The 21,846-nt window shown below is 53.4% G+C and overlaps 2 protein-coding genes across 5 annotated transcripts in view; one reads left to right on the forward strand and one right to left on the reverse strand.

Moving 5' to 3' along the window:
- Positions 1 to 790: 790 nt before the first annotated feature.
- PLEKHB1 (pleckstrin homology domain containing B1) lies at positions 791 to 6,618 on the forward strand (the record flags this gene model as incomplete). The annotated part of the gene is made up of 6 exons (XM_079535146.1): positions 791 to 827; positions 1,140 to 1,292; positions 4,511 to 4,613; positions 5,313 to 5,352; positions 6,100 to 6,205; positions 6,482 to 6,618. 6 exons carry the CDS (start codon positions 791 to 793, stop codon positions 6,616 to 6,618), a joined length of 576 nt encoding a protein of 191 aa, XP_079391272.1.
- Positions 6,619 to 12,415: 5,797 nt separating this feature from the next.
- Positions 12,416 to 21,846, reverse strand: part of RAB6A (RAB6A, member RAS oncogene family) — a gene marked incomplete at its 5' end in the record, with an annotated part of 56,849 nt that continues 47,418 nt past the window's right edge. For all 4 annotated transcript variants that reach the window (XM_079547181.1, XM_079547179.1, XM_079547180.1 and 1 more), the window contains 2 exons: positions 12,416 to 12,568; positions 14,129 to 14,195. In XM_079547181.1, coding sequence (XP_079403307.1) covers positions 12,504 to 12,568; positions 14,129 to 14,195 — 132 coding nt within the window. In that variant the 3' untranslated portion in view covers positions 12,416 to 12,503. The remainder of the gene's footprint in view (positions 12,569 to 14,128; positions 14,196 to 21,846) is intronic.

Consider the following 21,846-nt stretch of genomic DNA (forward strand, 5'->3'; position numbering starts at 1 on the left):
TGCCAGGTATGGGAGCAGCAGGAGATGGGGTGCAGGGGGAGGGCAGCAATGGAGATGCAGGTGCTGAACTGGGGATGTGTGTACGTGGGGAGGTGGGCACTGTGGGGATGGAGCAAACGGTGCCCACAAAGTGGGTATGGAGGCAGAAGAGGTGGCGGGGGGAGGGACGGAAAGGAGAGCACCAGATGTGGGTACTGGGGATGTGAGTACAGGAGCCCAGAGATGTGAGCAGCAGGTGCTGTGATTTCAGAGGGGGGTGGGTGGAGGGGGACGGGGGTCACAGAGCCCAGGGGGACACGCTGGGCTTCAGGCAGTGCTGTGATGTCGGGGTGCCCAGCGATGGGGCCGTTCCTGCTTGGCACTGTGCTGCTGTCACTGCTCGGGGATCCGGGGAGCGATGACTTCATGGCCTCATTAAGGATTAATTTCCATCCAGGCAGGAAAACAAAAAACAAGTGGAAAGTTACCGGGGCCGTGGGGAGGGAGCGCCTGTTTTCATCCGCGTCCCGGATTTCTCCATTTACCTCCACGGGACGATAATCCCTAAATCCCAACGAGATTAAAGGCACCAAGAAAGGTGGCACAGCCCCTCCCCACCTCAGTGTTTCCCCGGTTATGAAACCCTACGTCTGCACGGCCCCGATTCACCCGGCCGTTTCCCATAGCCTTCCTGCAGCCCCACGGGGAGAAAGTGGGGGCAGCAGGAGCTGCTCTTCTAACCCTGTTCTTTCTGTTCTTCTGTTTTTTTTTCCCTCCCTGCAGCAGAAGGTCCGGAAGCCCTCCTGTGGCCATGGCCCTGGTGAAGAGCGGATGGCTCTGGCGGCAGAGTGAGTGCCAATCCCGATCCCAGTCTCGATGGGGTTCTGTTCCTGAGCTCCACGCTGGGCACCCAAACTCAGGATGCAGTTTGGGGTCACGGAGCTCAGCCACGGATACACGTTATGAGGACCCTCCTCCTCTCACCCTATAAGGACTGCGAGATGCCCCAATGGCTTTTTCAGGGATGGATCCAAGAGTTTCGTTAAAGCCACACTGCTGTGGTTCATCCCCAAGCCAGGCACCCTACGGGTTGTGCTGGGGGGGCAGCGGAACCCTGCTGCAGGTTTAGGCTCACTCACACCCCCCCATCCATCCCCCAGGCTCCATCCTGCGCCGCTGGAAGAGGAATTGGTTCGTCCTCTACCTGGATGGCAGCTTGGTTTACTACCACGACGAGACGCAGCGCGACATGGACGGGCGCATCCACATCAAGTACAGCTGTCGCGACGTGCGGACCGGGCGCGAGTGCCGCGGTGAGCGAAGCCCCGCAGCCCCAATCCCTGTGTCCCCACTCGTTGTGTCCCCGAGCCCCATGTTCCCAAGCTCGGCATCCTCAAGCTCCGTGTCCCCATTCCCTGCACCCCCATATCCCCCAAGCTCTGTGTCCCCACTTGTTGTGTCCCCACTCCTTGTCTATCAAGGCTCTGCATCCCCAAGATGGGTCCCCAAGTTGAGTCCCCAGACTCCGCATCCTGTGTCCCCAAGCCCTCTGTTCCCAAGCTCTGCATCCCCAAGCTCTCAGCCCCCACACGCTGTCCCCCAATCCTTGTTGTGCCCAAGCTGTTTCACCGTGTTCTATCTCCAATGCTTACATCCTCCACCCCTGCTTTCCCAACCCCCATGTCCCCAAGCTTTGTCCCCATGCCCTGTGTCCCCAACTTCCACGTCTCCAATCCTTATGTACCCAAGATTGGCATTCCCAAGCCCTATATCCCCAAACCCCATGTCCCCAAGCTTCACATCCCCCAGCTCCATCTCTGCACCGCATCTCCAAGTTTGGAATCCCAAGGTCCCCACGTTCAGCGTCACCAGGATCCACGTCCCCAAGCCCCGTGGCTCTGCGTGGCCGTGTCCACTTCAATCCATGCCCTTTGCCCACCCAACCCCAAAGGCTGTGCCACCCTCCCCGCTCCATCCCGCACCGCCTCATCCCCCCCCAGATCTGTGCCCTCTCCCCTCTTCTTTCCCCACCTCCACTCCGCACTCATTCCCAGCGCTCCCACGGCTCTGACTCAGCGCTCCGTCTCGCACAAACACAGCAGAGCTCAGCTCAGCCCACGGCGCAGCACAAAGTGCTTTTCTTCACGCCGGGGCCTCCATGGAGCTCCTGGCAAAATCGGAGTGCGATGGCAAACACCGCGTGATGGGTTTGATGTTGGGTCCCTCTCGTGTGCCCGTCAGATTTGGCACTTCCAATGCAAACTCAGCCCAAAGTAGGAAAGTTGGGGTCATTTTCTGCTGCGCAGGTGGAAGTTCCTGCTGGCGTTGGTGCCTGACCTTTTGAGTGCAGAGACAAAGAGAAAACCAAAGCCAACTCTGAGCGGGGCTTTTGGGGTGAAAATCCCACCCCATGGGTGGCCTTGGGGACCTCTTGGGTGATTTTGGGGGGCCTCACTGTGTTGGCTTTGGGGATTCCATTGGTTGGCACTGTGCATTCCCTTGGGTGGCTTTGGGGGCCCCACTGGGCTGGCCTTGGGGAATCCCACTGGTTGGCACTGTGGGTCCCCTCAGGGGCTTTGGGGGTCCTGAAAGACAACTTTGGGGATCCCCTTGGGTTGCTTTGGGGGCCCCACCAGGTTGGCATTGGGGATCCCATTGGTTGGCACTGTGCATCCCCTCAGGGGCTTTGGGGATCCGCTTGGATGGTTTTGGGGGCTCCACTGGTTTGGCTTTGGGGATCCCATTGGTTGGCACTGTGGGTCCCCTCAAGGGCTTTGGGGGTCCTGAAAGATAACTTTGGGGATCCCCTTGGGTTGCTTTGGGGGGCCCACCAGGTTGGCATTGGGAATCCCATTGGTTGGCACTGTGGGTCCCCTCAGGGGGCTCTGGGGTTCCCCTTGGGTGGTTTTGGGGGCTCCACTGGGTTGGCTTTGGGGATCCCACTGGTTGGCACTGTGGGTCCCCTCAGGGGCTTTGGGGGTCCTCTTTGGTGGCTTTAGGGGTCCCACTGGGTTGCTTTGAGGGATCCACTGGTTTGGCTTTGGGGATCCCACTGGTTGGCATTGTGTGACCCCTCAAGGGCTTTGGGGGTCCTGAAAGACAACTTTGGGGATCCCCTTGGGTGGTTTTGGGGGTCCCACTGGTTTGGCTTTGGGGATCCCACTGGTTGGCACTGTGAGTCCCCTCAGGTGTCTTTGGGGGTCCCAAAGGACAGCTTTGGGGATCCACTTGGGTGGTTTTGGGGGCTCCACTGGGTTGCTTTGGGGGCTCCACTGGTTTGGCTTTGGGGATCCCATTGGTTGGCACTGTGGGTCCCCTCAAGGGCTTTGGGGGTCCTGAAAGATAACTTTGGGGATCCCCTTGGGTTGCTTTGGGGGCCCCACCAGGTTGGCATTGGGAATCCCATTGGTTGGCACTGTGGGTCCCCTCAGGGGACTTTGGGGATCCCCTTGGGTGGTTTTGGGGGCTCCAGTGGTTTGGCTTTGGAGATCCCACTGGTTGGCACTGTGCATTCCCTCAGGTGGCTTTGGGGTTCCCAAAGGACAGCTTTGGGGATCCGCTTGCGTGGTTTTGGGGACTCCACTGGGTTGCTTTGGGGGTCCCACTGGTTGGCACTGTGGGTCCCCTCAGGTGGCTTTGTGGATCCTCTTTGGTGACTTTGGGGGTCCCACCGGGTTGCTTTGGGGGTCCCACTGGTTTGGCTTTGGGGATCCCATTGGTTGGCACTGTGCATCCCCTCAGGGGCTTTGGGGATCCGTTTGGGTGGTTTTGGGGGCTCCACTGGGTTGGCTTTGGGGATCCCACTGGTTGGCACTGTGGGTCCCCTCAGGGGCTTTGGGGGTCCTCTTTGGTGGCTTTGGGGGTTCCACCGGGTTGCTTTGGGGGCTTCACTGGTTTGGCTTTGGGGATCCCATTGGTTGGCACTGTGGGTCCCCTCAAGGGCTTTGGGGGTCCTGAAAGATAACTTTGGGGATCCCCTTGGGTTGCTTTGGGGGCCCCACCAGGTTGGCATTGGGAATCCCATTGGTTGGCACTGTGGGTCCCCTCAGGGGGCTTTGGGGATCCCCTTGGGTGGTTTTGGGGGCTCCAGTGGTTTGGCTTTGGGGGATCCCACTGGTTGGCACTGTGCATCCCCTCAGGTGGCTTTGAGGGTCCTCTTTGGTGGCTTTAGGGGTCCCACTGGGTTGCTTTGAGGGATCCACTGGTTTGGCTTTGGGGATCCCACTGGTTGGCATTGTGTGACCCCTCAGGGGCTTTGGGGGTCCTGAAAGACAACTTTGGGGATCCCCTTGGGTAATTTTGGGGGTCCCACTGGTTTGGCTTTGGGGATCCCACTGCTTGGCACTGTGAGTCCCCTCAGGGGCTTTGGGGGTCCTCTTTGGTGGCTTTTGGGGTTCCACCAGGTTGCTTTGGGGGCTCCACTGGTTTGGCATTGGGAATCCCATTGGTTGGCACTGTGGGTCCCCTCAGGTGGCTTTAGGGTTCCTCACAGGTCCCCCTGCTGAGGTTGGCTTTGTCTGTCCCCTTGCAGACGTGCAGCCACCCGAGGGGAAGAGCCGTGAGTGCCTGCTGACCGTCGTGCTGCGGGACGGCTCCAAGACGACGCTGTGTGCTGAGAGTGAGGACGATGCCATGTAAGTGCCTAAAACCCCCCAGTAGCTCCAGCCCCCACTATCCTGGCCCCAAAAGCACCACAGTGGGAAGAAAATCAGATCCTGCTGTCCCCAGCTCCCTCTTGCTGCAAGCCCTGAGGTCATATGCAGGGCAGGGGGTGCAGATTTGCTTTTCTCATTGAATACCTCTGAGCCAAGCAGAGCTATTTTTAAGTATCCTGGATGAGAAATCACCTCTTAGCCAACCACAAAGAACTGTGACAGCATTTCCATCCGCGTTCGTTGATAAATAATGCAAACGTGGAGTGCTAATTGGATTAAGGCCATGCCCAGAATGATGCAACGCCGCTTTTAGCACCGCTCCTCTTTATCTTCAATAGCAAGAAACCTTAAGCTGCTCTTAGACCACAGGGAGATGTTGGAACTGGATGGGTGGCCTTTGAGGTCCCTTCCAATCCAAGCTGTTCTATGATTCTGTGTTGAGACACTTGGGATGGGGGGAAACTCACCCATTATCTGCCAGTTTGGGGTCACATTCCCACCTCATTCACCCCGAGCCATTCCTGCTGTGCACTCCATCCCCAGCCCTGTGCCATCGGGTCCCTGTCCCATCCTCACCCCTGTGCTAATTGGGAATTAAGGATTAATGCTGGCACGGCTGGAGGGAGGGGGCTGCTGCCCAGCCAAGCCCCCAACTCACTCCCTCTTCTTCCTTCACAGTGCATGGAAGATGGCAGTGCTGGAGGCAAAATCCACCCCGGTGAGGCTTCCCCACCCTCGTGCCCTGAAACAGGGGCATCGGGGCAATGGGAAGAGCTGGGGATGGCAATGGGGACGTAACTAAAGGGGACAGGGGCAGAGTTAAGGTTATGCAGGCAGAGTTATGATGATGGGGAAAGAGTTCGGTGTAGGGCGAGAGTTAGTGAGTCAGTGAGTCCCACAGTTAAGGGGATGGGGACACAGTGAAGGGAAAGGGGCAGAATTAGGGATGTGGTCAGTGGGCTTGGTGGGGATGGGTTGGGATTGAGGTTGGGGATCTTGGAGCGTTCTCCCAGCCATAATGATTCTGTGATTCTACAAATTAAGGTGATGGGGACACGGTTAAGGGGATAGGGGCAGAGTTAAGGGCAATGGGGACACAATTAAGGTGAAGGGATGAAGATAAGGTGATAATGGCAGAGTTGAGGTGACGAAGACAGAGTTGAGGGCAATGGGGACAGGTTGAAGTGATGGGGACAGAGTTAAGGGAGCAGGGACAAATTTCAGAGCAACGGGGGCAGTTATGGGGAGCAGGGGCTGAGTTGAAGAGCTGGGAATGCAGTTAAGGGGCCGGGGAAGGAGCTGAGAGGGGCAGAGTTAAGAGGAATGGGGACGGTCAAAGGGAACAGGGGCAGAGTTAGGGGGATGGGTCAGAGTTAGAGTGATGGGGACATAATTAAGGTAATGGGGATGGAGTGAAGGGGAGAAAAGGCAGAGACTGGCCTGAGACTGCTCCCACCACACGCAGGTGCACGTCTATGACCCCTATGATGATGACTACTACCAGACGGTGCCCATCGACTCCCACCAGACCGCCTACATCAGCTCCGGCCACTACGGCCACCAATATGGAGGTGGGTCATTCTCCCCTTCCTTCCCTCTGTGCCATTTGGTGCCGTCCTGGGGACACTGCGTAGGTCACAGCTCCAACCCTGGTCATACTTGGAGGTATTTCTAGGACGGAGTGGGCTGAGACCCTGCAAACTCAGCGCACGGCGGCACTTGGGGTGGTGCATAGGGATGGGGGATGGGCTGGGGAGATTTTTAGGGTTTCTGGGGGGTGGAGGGGGGGGGATGTGACCCCCTCAGGGGACCCCCAGGCCGCCCACCTCCCCCTTTTTGCCTTGCAGCCCCCGGGGTGACCCACGTCATCGTGCGCGAGGATCCCTACCGCGTCTCCGGGGACCAGATGGCCTTGGGGCTGCTGGCTGGAGCCGCCACTGGTGCAGCCCTGGGCTCCTTCATGTGGATGCCATGCTGGTTTTAGTGGATCCTTTGGCTCCCCAGCCCGAAGTAACGCGCCCCTGGCTTGGCACCCCGCAGAAATCATCCTTTTGGGACAAAGGGGAGCAACTCCATCCCACCCACCCACGGCTTTTGCATCAGATAACCCCCACGAACCCAAAAACCTAAGGCAAGACCTTTCGCTGCCCCAGGGAAACTGCTGGGGATTGGGAGGATGTGGCCCCGCAGCCTGGCACCATCCCCACCCCAAATCTCTAGCTGCAGAAATACCTGAAGTTTTTTTTTTTTGGGGGGGGGGGTGAGTTTGGAGGGTTGCTGCTCCCAGCAGCCATTTCAGGGGGGCAGCCAGGTTCTCCTTACAAAAGTGCTTTTTTAAAGGGTCTTTTGGGGGAGAGGTACCAGCACCGTAGTGGTTTTTTTTTTTTCACCCCAAACTGCAGCCCTGAGGAAGGGATCTGCAAATGCCCATGGGTGCCAGGGTAGGAAACAGGCACAGGGCTGGTGTGAAGAGTGAGGGAATGGAGGAGGATTTGAGTGCAAGGGGGGGATGAGAACCCTTATCCCACACCCACAGACCCCCACACACGTGAGCAGCTCCATGCCTTTGTCTGGCTTTCAGGCTTGCTGCAGTCCCTGGGGCTGAGCAAGCTCAGGAACTGGGGACAAACCTTTGTGAACGGGGGTCAACGACCCAGGAACTGGGATGGAAACTCCAGGAATCAGGAACTGGGATGGAAGCACCTGGAATAGGAATGGGAATGCAGGAATTGAACTGAGAGCAGAGATTGAGATGGGAAACCCAGGGAGTGAGGTGGGAACCCAGCAATTGGGAACTCCAGGACACAGGATGGGAACACCAGACGTGAGATAGCAATGGCAGGAAGTGAAACGGGGATCCAGGAACCAGGATGGGAATGCAAGAATCGAACTGAGTGCACAGAAATTAAGATGGATCCCCAGGAAGTGAGATGGGAATCCAGGAACTGGGATGGGAACACAGAAATTGAACCACAGGAAGTGAGATGGGAACCTAGGAATTGGGATTGGAAACTGGGAATTCAAATAGAAACCCTGGAATTGGGATGGGAACCCAAGAATTGGGATGAGAAGAGCCTTGGCCACAATGGGGCTTGCCCAGCCAGCATCTGGCAGCAGCAGCTCCAGGAGGGACACAAAGCACTGAGGTTTTGGGGAATGGGAAGAGCTCCTTAGGCACTGAGGTTTTGATTTGAGGTCGACGCATGAGGACGGTCATTTAGGGTGGCCCCAAGCCAGAGCAGTGCACAACGGGGCCACATTCACACACTGAGCAGCACCAGGAGCATCACTGCAAGAACTCTGATATGAAATAAGCAGCTCAAGAATTCAAAAAAAAAAAGACTGTAAATCCCAAGTAGGAAACCAACAGCAGCACCAGCAACTGGCCCATTCTTCGGGCAAAGCTTCGTCTCCTCGGGGCTCGGGATGTCCCTGATGTCACCCTCATCCTTTCCCCGTCCTTCCTCACATCACCACTGCTGCAAACCCAATCCTGCAATCACTGTTTTTTTGGAGAAAATTAAAATAAAAAGGCTAATAAAGGTGGCCCCAACGAGAGCCAGGCTGTGGAATGAGGAGGGGGGTGAGGAGGGCTGTGGGCAGCACTGTGGGGTGACGGGGGGTTTGGGGTCTGTGTGGTGCTGGGGAGGAGCTGGGAAAGAGCCCCCAAAGACCCTCTGCACAGCATCCCCACCCCAGAGACCCATATGGGTTCCACAGCGTTGTGCTCCGTGGGGCTGCTTCTGTCACCAAACAAGGAGCATGCAATGGGGAAAAGTGTCCAACTCCTGTCCCCACGAGGTTCCCCACGAGCTCACACAGCTGGGAGCCAATTAGCCACTGCCACCAATTAGTGCTGATGGAGGTCTCCAACTCTGCAGCAGCACTTGGGATGCAGACCTTGGGGTGAGCCTGGATTTGTGATACCACAGCACGGGGACAGTGAGGGACACAGCAGCGCCCCACTGCAATGCCACCTGGCTTCGGGGTGGAAGGGACCTTCAGGATCACCGAGTTCCAATCCTAATGAAACACACTGCAATTAAATCTGGACAAAAGGCAGCAGAAAGGAGGTGTGCCCTGCTCCTGCTGAGCCCCAAAAGTGCTTCCGAAAGCCCCACAATGGGGATGAAGGCAGTGCAGTGTGCAATGAGGTGGGCACATCCCTGCCACTGCCAGCACCCGGCTTCGCTGCATCCCCTGACCGCCCAGCAGCGCCAATGCACTGAGCAGATGGCGTGCAGGGGAATGGGTGATTGCAGCACTTTAATTAGTGGTGCCATTAATCAAACCTTAACACAATCAGGGCAGCCGTCCTCCTTCCAGATGTGCTCTGCGGGTGGCTGACGTGGAATTGCTTTAATTTATACCCTGGGTGAGCCTGGAAGGTTGGGCTCAGAAAGGGCAACTGGGTGGCTGGGAAGTGAGCTTCAAGCATCCCTATAGGGGGAGGGAGGGTAAACCTATAGGGAAAACCCAACCCCAGCCATAAGGGGGAGCAGCAAAATCCCCCCCCCTGCAGCGACCCAAATGTCCTCCTCACCCTTCAGCTGCTGAGTCCCAAACATGGTACAAAGGGATCCCAAGTAATTTCCTATGTAGGGTCGTGCATGGCTGCGCTGGGGTTTGCAACGAGGCCGCCAGGGAGTGCAGCACCCTGCCACCCTGATTGCTGATGGGACGGATGCCCTGCAGCTCTGTAACAGCACACACCGGTGCCAGCACTGCCTCACTGCCCTAACAACCACACCAGGGCACCCCCACAAGACCACACTCAAGGTTTTTGATAAAGATCTTACAAGGAGTGCACTTGGGGTTGGGCTGCTGCTGTACCTACAGAACAGCCAGCGACCCACGACTGCCTCCCTCCCCTCCAGGAACCAGAACCCCAGAGCAGTTTGGGTGGGAAAGGCCCTCCGAGCCCCCCAACCCCATCCCTCCATGGGCAGGGATCCACAGGCCTGCGCCCACAGCCCCATCTGCAGCCCCAGGACCCACAGATCAGGGCAGCATCACAGTGCCCGTGCTCACAGTGAAGGGTTTCCTCCTGACGTCCAACTGAGGCCAAAAGAGGGCAGATTTCCAACCACACAGGGCAAGCAGGGGGGCCCTTCTGCCACCTGTACTCACCCAGCCATTCCTGCTGCTGTCTCTGGTAGGACGGGGCTGGAGTGGGGGCCACCAGCAGGGGAATTCGGTCCAACCACAGGTCCAAGGAGGGCACCCCTAAGGCGGGACACAACGCAGGAAGCTGCTGGATGCAAAAGAGCAAGAAAGGAGCAGAAAGGCAAAGCTGCATGGGGCAGAGGGCAGCAGCACAGCAGCAGCACTGTTGTGCCTTTCCCCCCAAAACCTCCAACCCTCACTGCTGCTCCCTCCAACACCTCAAACCCAGAGGAAACCCCACGTTACGATGGACAGAGGCAGAGAAGAGAGAGGAGCCTTCCAATGAGACAGGTATTTATTTAGTTCAAGCGCTACGGATTCTTTTGTTGTTTCATATTATCAAACAGAGCTGAGGTACCAGTGACATTCCAACATGAAGAAAAGGAACCTTTTTTTTTTCCCCCTTATACAATTTCTTCAACTACTTGTTATCAAGACAAAAAAGTGAGTAATGGACAGCTGCGTCATGTACTGTACAACAACCAGAGCGGGGAGGAGAACAGAAACAGAGCAGAAACCTTCACTGTCGTCAAAGTCATCACAAAGGAAGTCTGTTCCCTGGTTCTACTGGCCATGCCGATGGAGGAAAAGCAAAGGGAAACCCAAAAAGTGTGTGCCAGTGGGGAACAGGGAAATGATGGCCAACGTGGATTGGCTGAAAAGCAAAAGGAAGAAGAGAAGGCAACGGAAAGCAACCGAAGAGGCAAGATGGATCGTTTCTGCACAGTTCAGACCAGTACAATACAGGAAAAGCAGCCAGGTTTCCTTCCCCTCGAGAGCTTCTTAGAAAGAAAGAATGATCCTTTGTCACGTATCATTGATGTTTATTTCAAGACATGCCACGTTAAAAAAAAAAAAAAAAACAAAACAACAAAACAAAAGGAAACCAAAAAAACCTTGCCTCTGATATCGCATTATAAAAGCACTTTACAGCTCGTTCTGCCTTTGAAGTTCTTGTTGTGCAGAGTTGCTAGAGACCCAGGGCAGGGCACTGAGCCTGGCACTGGGAATGGAGAAGCCCAGGAGGTTACAGCCACTGCTGGTGCACGGGGTGGTGAGGATGGTTCCCTTCCTTATTTCAGGGCAGAGGAGAACCAAGAGGCGCCCGGATGTGCAGCTGCTGGCGAGCAGCAATGCAACGCAGACTCAAGAACCCCTTCCTGCACTGGATCTCAGCCTTATTCGCCCAGCAAACAATGTATTTACAGTTGTGTTTATTAACTGACACAGCAACTTCACAATGACTAGTAAAGAGTAAAAGGGTGCACTTCTAGTGTGTTCCGTCCGTGTTTCTTGGGTAGATGCATCTCGCCCCATCAGCAAAGCTCTACACAGACCCCTTTGTAAAAATACCACCAAAATTACCCAAAAGAGTTTAAAAAATTAAGCAGAGAAATAAATATCAAAGAGGAACGGTTAATTAGAAGCCTAGTTCAATAGAAAACGGAGCGACTCCGATCGAACCAACCTCTACAGCTCTATGCAAAAAAAAAAAACCGGAACTAACCCAACTGGAAGACCCAACATAAAAAAAAAAAAGCTAAAAAATAAAGGCATCCGTCTGCATTGCCGTAAGTTGGCTTCCATCCCACCCACCTCTCTGCCCCTCTGGCTGCGGCCTCTCGCCAGGCCCCCCCTTGGACCCCCATGGGACCCCACTGCAGTAGGGCCGTGCCCGCCGCCCTCCCTCATGGCCTGGGAAGGCCGCCTCCGCTCCTTCCTCCTGCCCAACTCCCACGTCCCCATCAGCTCAGGCAGCTTTCCTTTCCAAACCTCCCCTTTCTTAACCATGGAAACGCCACGCTGACGTCCTCCAAACGGCTGCAATGCCACACTGCCACCTCTCCGCGCAGCCACCGTTTCGTTCCTTCTTCTTTTCTTCTTCTTCTTCTACGTAAAAGGAAAAAACGCTCTTCAAAGCCATCTCACGCTCCTCTTACACCTCCTCGCTCCCTGCGAGCGTTTTGCTAACGCGCACACATCCCTCCCACCCCCCGGATCCTTCTGCTTCCAATCACCCCCCCCTCACAAGACCCCACGCTCCGACCCCTGCTTAGGTGGGATTCTGCAAACCCGTGCTACCTCTGCTCCAAGCACAGGAGCTCAGCTTTAAGCCACCAGCCGTGTGACTGCAGGGCAAGGGCAGCACTGGAGCTCTCTCCTCTGCTCCCCCCACAGGGGCAGACGCTGCAGGGACGGTTGGCAGCGCCCTTCCGCACGTACATCTCACCTATGTCCAATTCCAAACTTACTCGGGGTTCCATCATTTCAAAGTGCAGTATCGTAACATATTAAAAAAAGGAACAAATATTAAGAAATTGTACCTATTTTTTCTTTGCTTTTTTTTTTTTTTTTTTTTTTTTTTGGTGGGTTTTTTCTTTTTTTTTTTTGGTCTTTTTTTTTTTTTTGTCTTTTTAAGTCATAACTAGAATACGCTGGAATATTTTGGCTTTTTTTTTTTTCCTCTTTTTCTTATAAATAATGAAGACACCGACATTTTCTTTGTGTGTTGTGTGTGTGTGTGTGTGTGTGTGTGTGCTTGTGAAGCTAATAGATCATCTCCACGAGACAGCCAGCGATGATGAACTGCAATACGTTATTACTGAAAGGGGAAGGTTCAAGCCAATATTCACACTGCAGTCAATGAAGAGTAAAGGGAGGGAAAGCAGTGATGTTCTGGAGGAAGTCAGAAGCCACGCGGTATTAGCAGGAGCAGCCTCCTTCACTGACAGGCTGCTCTTGAGGCTTTTCCAGTTTGATGTCAATCACTGGGAAGGAGGAGTTAAGGCCAACAGACACGGGTCGGGCTGCTGCTGCTTCCATCTCCTCTCCTTGGGGGTTCAAGTTGCTCTTTGCAGAGATTAGGAGGAGCAAAGGAAGGGAAAGAGCAAGAATTCCTTTCAAGCGTTGGATCCATTGGGCTGATTTAGACCTCTAGGTACGCATAAGAGGGCTCCAACGCTCAGCAAAAGCAGTTCAAAGCCCCCAAACCCTCTGTGATCTGCGAAAGAGCCTCTGGAAAATCCCCCACCGTTAATCCCAGGGGAGGCAATCATTCAGTTCCTGCTATCTGCAGGCTGCAGGAAGTCAAATTCAAAGTGCCTTATTGCTCTCCCACTTAGAAACTGGTGATGAAAATCCCTGATAGTGAAACTGTGTGTGCTTGTGTATCCTGCCACCATCCTCTTGTTAACGAAGATGGTTGCTCATTAACCTTTGGTGACCTGCCAAACGAGGGATTTTTGATCAACTCCAAGTAGAACACTCAGAGCTTGTGCCTCAGCACAGCCCCCAAGCCCTCTGTTACCCCTCTGCTCTACAACGCTTCACAAGAGGTGAAGCCCTACGTTTGTCCAGAGTGGTCTGAGGTTAAGAACCAGCATCAGTGCAATCACAGAATCACAGAATGGTTTGGGTTGGAAGGGAGCTCAAGGATCATGAAGCTCCAACCCCCCACCAATGCAGGGCCACCAACCTCCCCATCTCACAGCAGCCCAGGCTGCCCAGGGCCCCATCCAACCTGGCCTCCAACACCTCCAGGGATGGACGGGGCATCACAGCCTCTCTGGGCAGCTGTTCCAGCACCTCACCACTCTCTCTCTAAGGAACTTCCCCCTGACATCCAACCTCCAGCTGCCCTCCCTCAACTCCAAACCATTTCCCCTGGTCCTGCTGCCATCTCCCCTTTCACAGAGCTGACTCCCCTCCTGTCTGCAGGCTCCCTTCAGGCACTGCAGGCTGCACTGAGGTCACCCCGCAGCTTCTCTTCTCCATGCTGAACAAGCCCAGCTCCCTCAGCCTGTCCTTGTAGGGAGGTGCTGCAGCCCTCTGCTCATCTCTGTGGCTCCTCTGCACCCTCTCCAACAGCTCCCTGTCTTTCTTGTCCTGGGGGCTCCAGCCCTGGACGCAGTGCTGCAGATGAGGCCTCACAAGAGCAGAGCAGAGAGGGACAATCACCTCCCTGTCCCTGCTGGCCACCCCTCTGCTGATGGATCCCAGGATCCCATTTGCTTTCCCAGCTGCAGGAGCACTGCTGGCTCATGTTCAGCTTTTCATTCACCAGGATCCCCAGGTCCTTCTCTGCAGGGCTACATGGCTATGGGATCTCCATCCTTGGAGATTCCTCTATTTGCATGGGCTGGGTTCTTCCTCAGCACTTCAACCTCAAGCCTTACTCGCCTCCATTCCCCTCCCATAAGCTGACCAAGAGCTGCAGGACAGACACCACCCCCCTCCTCCTCCTCCCTTTGTTATTCAGGACCTGCATTCTCCTCACCCACGGTAACTGGCAGCGCTCTGCCACCACAGCTCTGCAGCATAAAGGATACTGTCTTCTCTACTTTTGTCTTGTGTGCTTTCCATTCCAGGCAAGGCAGCTGCCACGCGTCGGAAAAGCTGCAAAAAAACAAAAAACCAAGGAACAGATCAAAACAATTGCACTTCAAAGAGCACACCCCAGTTTGATGCAGCTCAAACAATGATTCAATACATCCTTCTGTACTATTTACACGGCTCACACCAAAAAGCCTGACACCAAATATAACCTTTATTTCTAAGAATCCGCAGACCACATTTGTTGTTGTTACTGAAGATGAAACGTTACCGGCTTCAGGCAGCAAACCTTCTGTCACCTTCTCTACTCTGGTTGGTACTTGGGATTTCCATCTCAGATTGTCACACCCAGACCCCAAAAGCTTCACCATGCCAGGTGGAAACTTGGCCCTCATAACCCCACATGCCACTACTGAGCAGTGCCTATGCCTCTTGTCAAGGCAAACAACACCCAGCCTGCCCACACTGCCCAGTCTGCCATCAGCATCGGCCAGGACTGCGGGTCAGAACAGGGCATGCAGGTGAAAAGGAGCTCAATGCTCATCCAGCTCCAAGCCCTGCTGTGTGCAGGTCGCCAACCAGCAGCCCAGGCTGCCCAGAGCCACATCCAGCCTGGCCTTGAATGCCTGCTCATCCTCCTCATATCTGCAATCCCAGAGCAATGGAGCATTCAGCCTCCTGCCTACTGAGCCCTTCCTTTGTGCCCCATAGATTCCAGCTCCCCACAGCCTGATAGAGGCTGGAAGGCTGAACAGGACTGATTCCCTCTCCTAACCTCCCAGCTTTGCCCCTTCCCTTCTTGTGGAGTAAAGCTCAGGTCTGAGGGAACAGCTCGCCTGCTGCTCATTAGGGTTAACAAATGGTTGCCTAATTGGTTCTCGCCTACAGAGAACAGCTCTGACTGTGCTGATGTGTTGAACACAAACCCACCTTCTACAAAAAGGACAGAGCCAAAGTGGTATCACAGAATTGCAAAGGAACCCTTACAGTCCATGTCCACTCCCCACAGTGAGCAGGGATACCCACAGCTCACGTCTGCATCTCCACACACATGGAATTTTGTACCATCCCAGACACACTGCCACCATGCATTTCATTATCAGCCATTCAGGACACCCAATATTTCCAAACAGCTGACAGCTCTGCCATCAGTGTGCTACACCCATCCCACTGACAGCCACGGAACGCTCAGTGCAAGCCTGACATCAGCCCTGGTGCCTTCAATGGACACCAAGATGTTATCTCAGCTCTTTCCTCCAACAACACAAAGCTACACCACTTACAACCCCCACAGAACTGAGCCAGATGCTCTGTCTGCTTGTATTCACACAATCATGGGTTGGCTTGGGTTGGAAGGGACCCCGAGGATCATCAAGTTCCAACCCCCAACCCAACCCCAGGCAGGGCCACCAGCCTCCAGACCTGCTACCAGACCAGACTGCCCAGGGCCCCATCCAACCTGCTCTTATAAACGTAGAGACCTGAGCAGCTTTGCAGATCAGTGCTTTTTGGCATCAGGATGACCAGGGAAGTGACCATGATTCAATCTCACTTTGCTATGGAACACTGAAAGTTTCAGCACAGTGCTCAAATCCACACACGCTCTGAAATCTCAGTGCTTTCTATGCCTTTAGTACAATCACAGGGGGAGGTTCAGAGTGGATATTAGGGAAATCTTCTTCTCCAGAAAGCAGTAATGCAGTGGCACAGTTGCCCAGGGAGTCCCCATCCCTGGAGGTGTTCCAGAACTGGGGGGATGTGGCACTGAGGGTTGTGGTCAGTGGGCACGGTGGGGTGGGCTGGGGTTGGACGTGATGATCTCTGAGGTTCTTTTCCAACCTGAATGATTCCACGATTCTGTCCCTAAAATGGCTTCAATTCTCAAAACACTTAATATTCAATAATCCCAACTTCATTAAAAAAAAAAAAAAAAAAAGGCTTATTAGACAGCCACCAGGCTGCACTGCAGAACACACAACCACCACCCACAGCCCCATTTGGAGAAGCCTACTGCTATGCTGTCAAGTAGATGGTAAAAACTGCTGCTCTCAGGCACTCTTTGCAGCACTGCAGGGAAGCTGTTAGACCTGCTGCCCCTCCAACACACAGCAGAGGAAGCTCCATGGGACCCACAAGGATCACCCAGCCCCACAGAGCACCAACCCCATGTCAGAGCAATCCTGGAGCTCCCACTGCCCCAGGGACGCCCGTTCCAGTTACAGATGAGAACATCACTGATCTCTGCTCTGTGGATTTCTTAGACAACAAGCACTGAAGAATCACTGGACGAAACTGGAAGGATGGATAAACACCTAGTTATGTGATGGCTTGAAGCCTCACCTAGTATAGTGACAAAGCTTCGTCATCTATTCATGGTATCACAGAACTGCTTGGGTTGGAAGGGAGCTCGAGGATCACGAAGCTCCAACCCCCCACCAATGCAGGGCCACCAACCTCCCCATCTCACAGCAGCCCAGGCTGCCCAGGGCCCCATCCAACCTGGCCTCCAACACCTCCAGGGATGGACGGGGCATCACAGCCTCTCTGGGCAGCTGTTCCAGCACCTCACCACTCTCTGAGTGAAGAACTTCCCCCTGACATCCAACCTCCATCTGCCCTCCTTCAACTTCAAACCATTTCCCCTTGTTCTGATGTTACCCACACTTTCCCAGTTCCTCACATCAGGTAAACCACGGACAGATTTCCTTCTCCAGCACTTAAGTTCTCTTTAAACAGTTCAGGGTCTGTTACTCATACCCAATGCAGAGCAAACATTCCCTGGAAAGTAGGGTTTGTCACAGGTAATGAATGGGTTCTCGAGAAGACAAACCAACCCATACCTTGCAACTTCCCAAACTGCTTTCCTCCTTCCCTTTGGCTTTTATTGCTGAGCACAGCACCACACCGAACCCTAACCCTACTGATCCCTAACCCTACTGATCCCTAACCCAACTGATCCCTAACCCTACTGATCCCTAACCCTAACTGCCCTGGGGTCAACTGGTCATGCTGGCAGGGCACAAGGAGCACCAAGTATTTGGCTCTGTGTACAGCCAACATTATTCTCATCCTAAATCTGAAACACAGCACCATTGCAGCTATGATGGAGAAAATCAACTCCCTCCCAGACAAAATCAGGCCACACACAGTGCTTTGTTGCTCCTATACTGCAGAATTTTAACCCAGTTCTTGGTGCAGAAGATTTAGGGGTGAAAAAATCATAGAATGATAGAAAGGCCTGGGTTGCAAAGGAGCACAGCGCTCATCCAGCTCCAAGCCCTGCTGTGTGCAGGTCGCCAAGCAGCAGCCCAGGCTGCCCAGAGCCACATCCAGCCTGGCCTCCAATGCCTGCAGGGATGGATGGGGCATCCACAGCCTCCTTGGGCAACCTGTGCCAGTGCCTCACCACCCTCTGATGAGTGAAAAATCCCCTCTTGTGGTTTTAAGGATAGATGTGCAAAGTTTGGAGCAGGCTGTGCCTGACTGAGGATGGTCACACAACATCTCTGCCCTGAAGGAAGGAAACGTGCCATCCCACAGACCCCTTGGCTGATGCTGTGTGCTTGGAGATCCGAGCAGAAAAAAAACCTGCTTTCATTCCTTGCTATTTCATTTCCCCCTTTCACAATACATATCCCCAAATACTGCCAATCAGGGATGCAGTAAATAGGGTGAAGGATGTGGGGGTTGTCTTAAAAATAAGTCCGATGATGGGAACCAACTGCAATTACTGCTTTTAAACCAAGCTGCTGACAGAAGGGCTCAATGTTTAAAATACAGTCATCCTTGCTTTGTATTATGACCAGGAATAAATCTGATGCCTTTAGCTGTATTTCTCCCTTAAATTATTTGACTAAAAAGAGAAATCTGGCAACTAGGAATATCAACTTTCTTATTAACCTTCTGCTTATCAGCCACAGCACATGTGAACAAATGCAATTAGCAGAACTTTAGAAAGCTGACTTCTATTTGAAGACCTCATTGCTTCCCAGTGCCTCCAGGACCCAAGCCAGCACTTACCTCACTGTGAGACATCACAGGGACACACATAAATGCACGTGTATGCACACACCATCACGTGGATGTGTATTTGTGCATGTGTACACACATACACACACACACAGAACATGCCTGGGTGAGCACTCTGGCCTTTTTTTCTAAGGCTGGAATGAAATGCAGCCATCTGAAAAATGTAATCACACCAAGTTTGGCTTTCAGCATCCAACTCTGCTGACGAAGCCGGACAAACCCTCATCCCTCATTATTAATTTCAACTCATTTCCCAAACAGGGATGTGGCTCTGAGCAGCCTGGTCTGGTGGTTGGTGATTCTGCACATAGCAGGGGGTTGAAATTAGATGATCAACCCAGGCCCTTCTATGTTTCTATGGTATGAACAGTGCCAGGCAGTAAATCCCTACCAGGTCAGAATCACAACAGAGCAGTTGGCACCATAACACTCTGCAGTGGCAAGGAAGGGCCAGGAGGATTGCTGCCCGTATGGAAAAGCCAGGCAAGGAATCTGCCCCTCAATGCAAAGCAAACAATGGTATTTCCCTCATTCTTATTCCCCAAGGAAAGCAGCTCAACTCCAAGAGTGCTTCCTGCCCATCAGACAGACGTGAGTCAAAGGATGGGGAAAAGGGCCAAGCTGCTCCTGCAGACAGCTCTGGGAAAGGAGGGCTCCTCATGGGGCTCCTTCAGCAGCTGCCATGAGAAAGCCTGCCTGCCAAGTGCCACGCTCAGCCCATGGCTCTCGGACAGCAGAGTGTGCCAGGTTTGCTGGAAGGACATCTTAGGGGCTCTCCCCCCCCCTCTGTTTACACAAGGCAGCAGAATGAACCCTGATATATTCTGGGCACGAAGGTTGCAGGCAAACAAGATTCCCTGAACTACAGACTGCTGAGAGAGAGCATGAATCTGAAAGTCTTTTAAAGCTCATTCTGGGCTGACAAATAAAATGAATTGGGGAGGCAGTCTCTGTGTTAACTGAAGCAAGCTATCTACTTCTCTCCTCAGCCTCACAGCTCTCCTGGCAATCACTCTTAGATGAACCTCAGATCCTATTTTTTTCCCTGTATTGCATCAATTTACTGCTGGGACAACGCTATCACCATTTTCACTCTGTACATCATCTGCTCCTTTTGCCTTCAGCACCCTCCCCCCAGAGCCAGAAGAACAATATGTATAGAGGCCTGTGGTGCCCTGGCTGTATGTTAGGAGGCCCAGCAGCACAGGGAAGCTGGAACAGCTGCCAGAGAGGCTGTGATGCCCCGTCCATCCCTGGAGGTGTTGGAGGCCAGGTTGGATGGGGCCCTGGGCAGCCTGGGCTGCTGTGAAATGGGGAGGTTGGTGGCCCTGCATTGGTGGGGGGTTGGAGCTTCGTGATCCTTGAGCTCCCTTCCAACCCAAACCATTCTGTGATTCTGTGATACATTACAATCCGGTCTAACAGAAGAGACGAGGCTTCCCCCAGCAGCTCATCACATCAGTCCTCGAGAAAAAGAAATGCCTGGGAAGTAACAAAATGAAAACCTGCAGCATTCACATTGAGCACCCTGTGTAGCTCTCTGCAATGCTCACACGCACACCTACCTCTGTGCCTGCAAACAGAGCCCCAGGTAAATCACCCCATGGGAAAAGGGCTGAAAGGGGCTGTCTGCTCTATGTTCCCCTCTGTTTCTCTGCTGGTAGAAGGTACTGGCGTTGCAAAACACGTTGTTTGAAGCATGGTGCAATCCTCACAGGCTTCTTGGCTTTGTGGGCTTGCTGCAGTGAGCACAGAGCTCTTTGCTCTTATCAGCACTGCCATCCAGCAGAAAAGGATGAGCAAATAGTGAAAAGCAGCACCCAAAGTCAGAAGTTCACTGGTCTCCCACTGGGGGGTAGCAAACAAGAGCTGCAGATAAGGAGACACTATCTTAGCCATTATCCTTTGGTCTAGTACTAAATGTGGAGATTGGGAGCCCTGCATGCAGCAGTGGGGTTGCAGCTTCATGATCCTTGAGGTCCCTTCACAACACAAGCCATTCTATGACTCCATGATTCTATGATTCTCCCCAAGCAGGACAAGAAATGAACCTTCTTCCATATCCTCAGTGGGGGAATATTGGTACCGAAGCCTCGCAGGCAGCATCTCTTAGAGAAACAACACACAAGGATGCAGCAGCTGTGAGATGTGGTTGGGATGAGGGCAGTGAGCCACCTGCTGCCCCACAGCATCCTCACACCTCCCCATCTCTGCAAGGATGATGCTGCGGGCCTGAGGTGTTATTGAAAGGAGAGACAATGGTGGAGCTGGGAACATGACGTGCTCATCCAGTGCTGCAGGGATACAAGCCCCAGTGTGAAAGGGATGGAAAATCAAAGGAGCAAAGGATGGAGGACTCCACAGAATGGCCTGGGTTGCAGAGGAGCACAGCGCTCATCCAGCTCCAAGCCCTGCTGTGTGCAGGTCGCCAAGCAGCAGCCCAGGCTGCCCAGAGCCACATCCAGCCTGGCCTCCAATGCCTGCAGGGATGGGGCATCCACAGCCTCCTTGGGCAACCTGTGCCACTGCCTCACCACCCTCTGGCTCCAAAACTTCCTCCTCACATCCAACCTAAACCTCCCCTGACTCCACTCCCAGCCTCTTCCTGCACCAACTGTAACTGTGAGCCAGGCACGGGGTTTGGATCCACGAGACAGATGTGCTGGGAAGAGAGAGCACTGGGAAACGACAGCATTTTGCTGATGTTTATGGGCTCCACGTGAAGCACTGACAACCCAAGATGTGTCAATACTTACAGGAGAGCTTCCAGTGGAAGGAGAAAGCAGTTCCTGTTCCCTAATGTACCCATCTCAACCACAGGGAGTGTGAAAGCTGCAAGATCAATGCTCAATCCTAACCTGTAGCTCAGTGAATAAAGCCAGTCACTCGTCACCAGCTTCACCTTTACATGAATATTTGATATGTGGCACAAGGTGATGCTCACTGTCACAGACACCAGCTTGGTTATTATAGCTAAACGTAGACTCTATCTAAAATAATTTGATTTAAATTAAAAATCCTGTATGAAAATTAATTTGGGCAGTAACCATTCTTCAGACACAGAATATATTATGGTTAGGCATTGTAATGTTACGGGAAGGTCACACTTGCACTCAGCTCATTAACGACAGCCTTTATAGAGGGTGTGGGAAGGGCATCAGTTCTGCAGTTGCATCCATAAGCTCTCCAGCTTCATTGGGAAATAATTTGTTAATAAGACAGAAAATAAAGAATCAGATGAGGATGCAGCGACACGTAACAGCCCCAGGATTTTGGGGTATTCACAGAATGCCCTGGGTTGCAAAGGAGCACAGTACTCATCCAGTTCCAGCCCCCTGCTATGTGCAGGGTCACCAACCAGCAGCCTAGGCTGCCCAGAGCCACATCCAGCCTGGATGTATGATATTGTCTTTTGGTGTGACTGTAGATCAAGAAAGGTGTCTCTGAACATCGAATCTTCAATCCACCACAGAAAGAAAGAGCCTGCTGGTTACCCACCACGACTGTTTTTTAGCTCAGAGCTGAATTATCATAGCTTTCTTCTTACTGTATTCTTACAGCATGTAACGTGGCAATTAAAACTAGAGACATAATTTGTCTAGACTTCCATTATACAAGGAAGAGTTTTCCCAGGGGAGCGTGCAAGTGAGGCTACTGCTTCAGAAACAGCTTTCTGCTCTGACAG

Source organism: Tetrao urogallus, assembly GCF_951394365.1.
Source record: "Tetrao urogallus genome assembly, chromosome: 1".
Lineage (NCBI taxonomy): Eukaryota > Metazoa > Chordata > Aves > Galliformes > Phasianidae > Tetrao > Tetrao urogallus.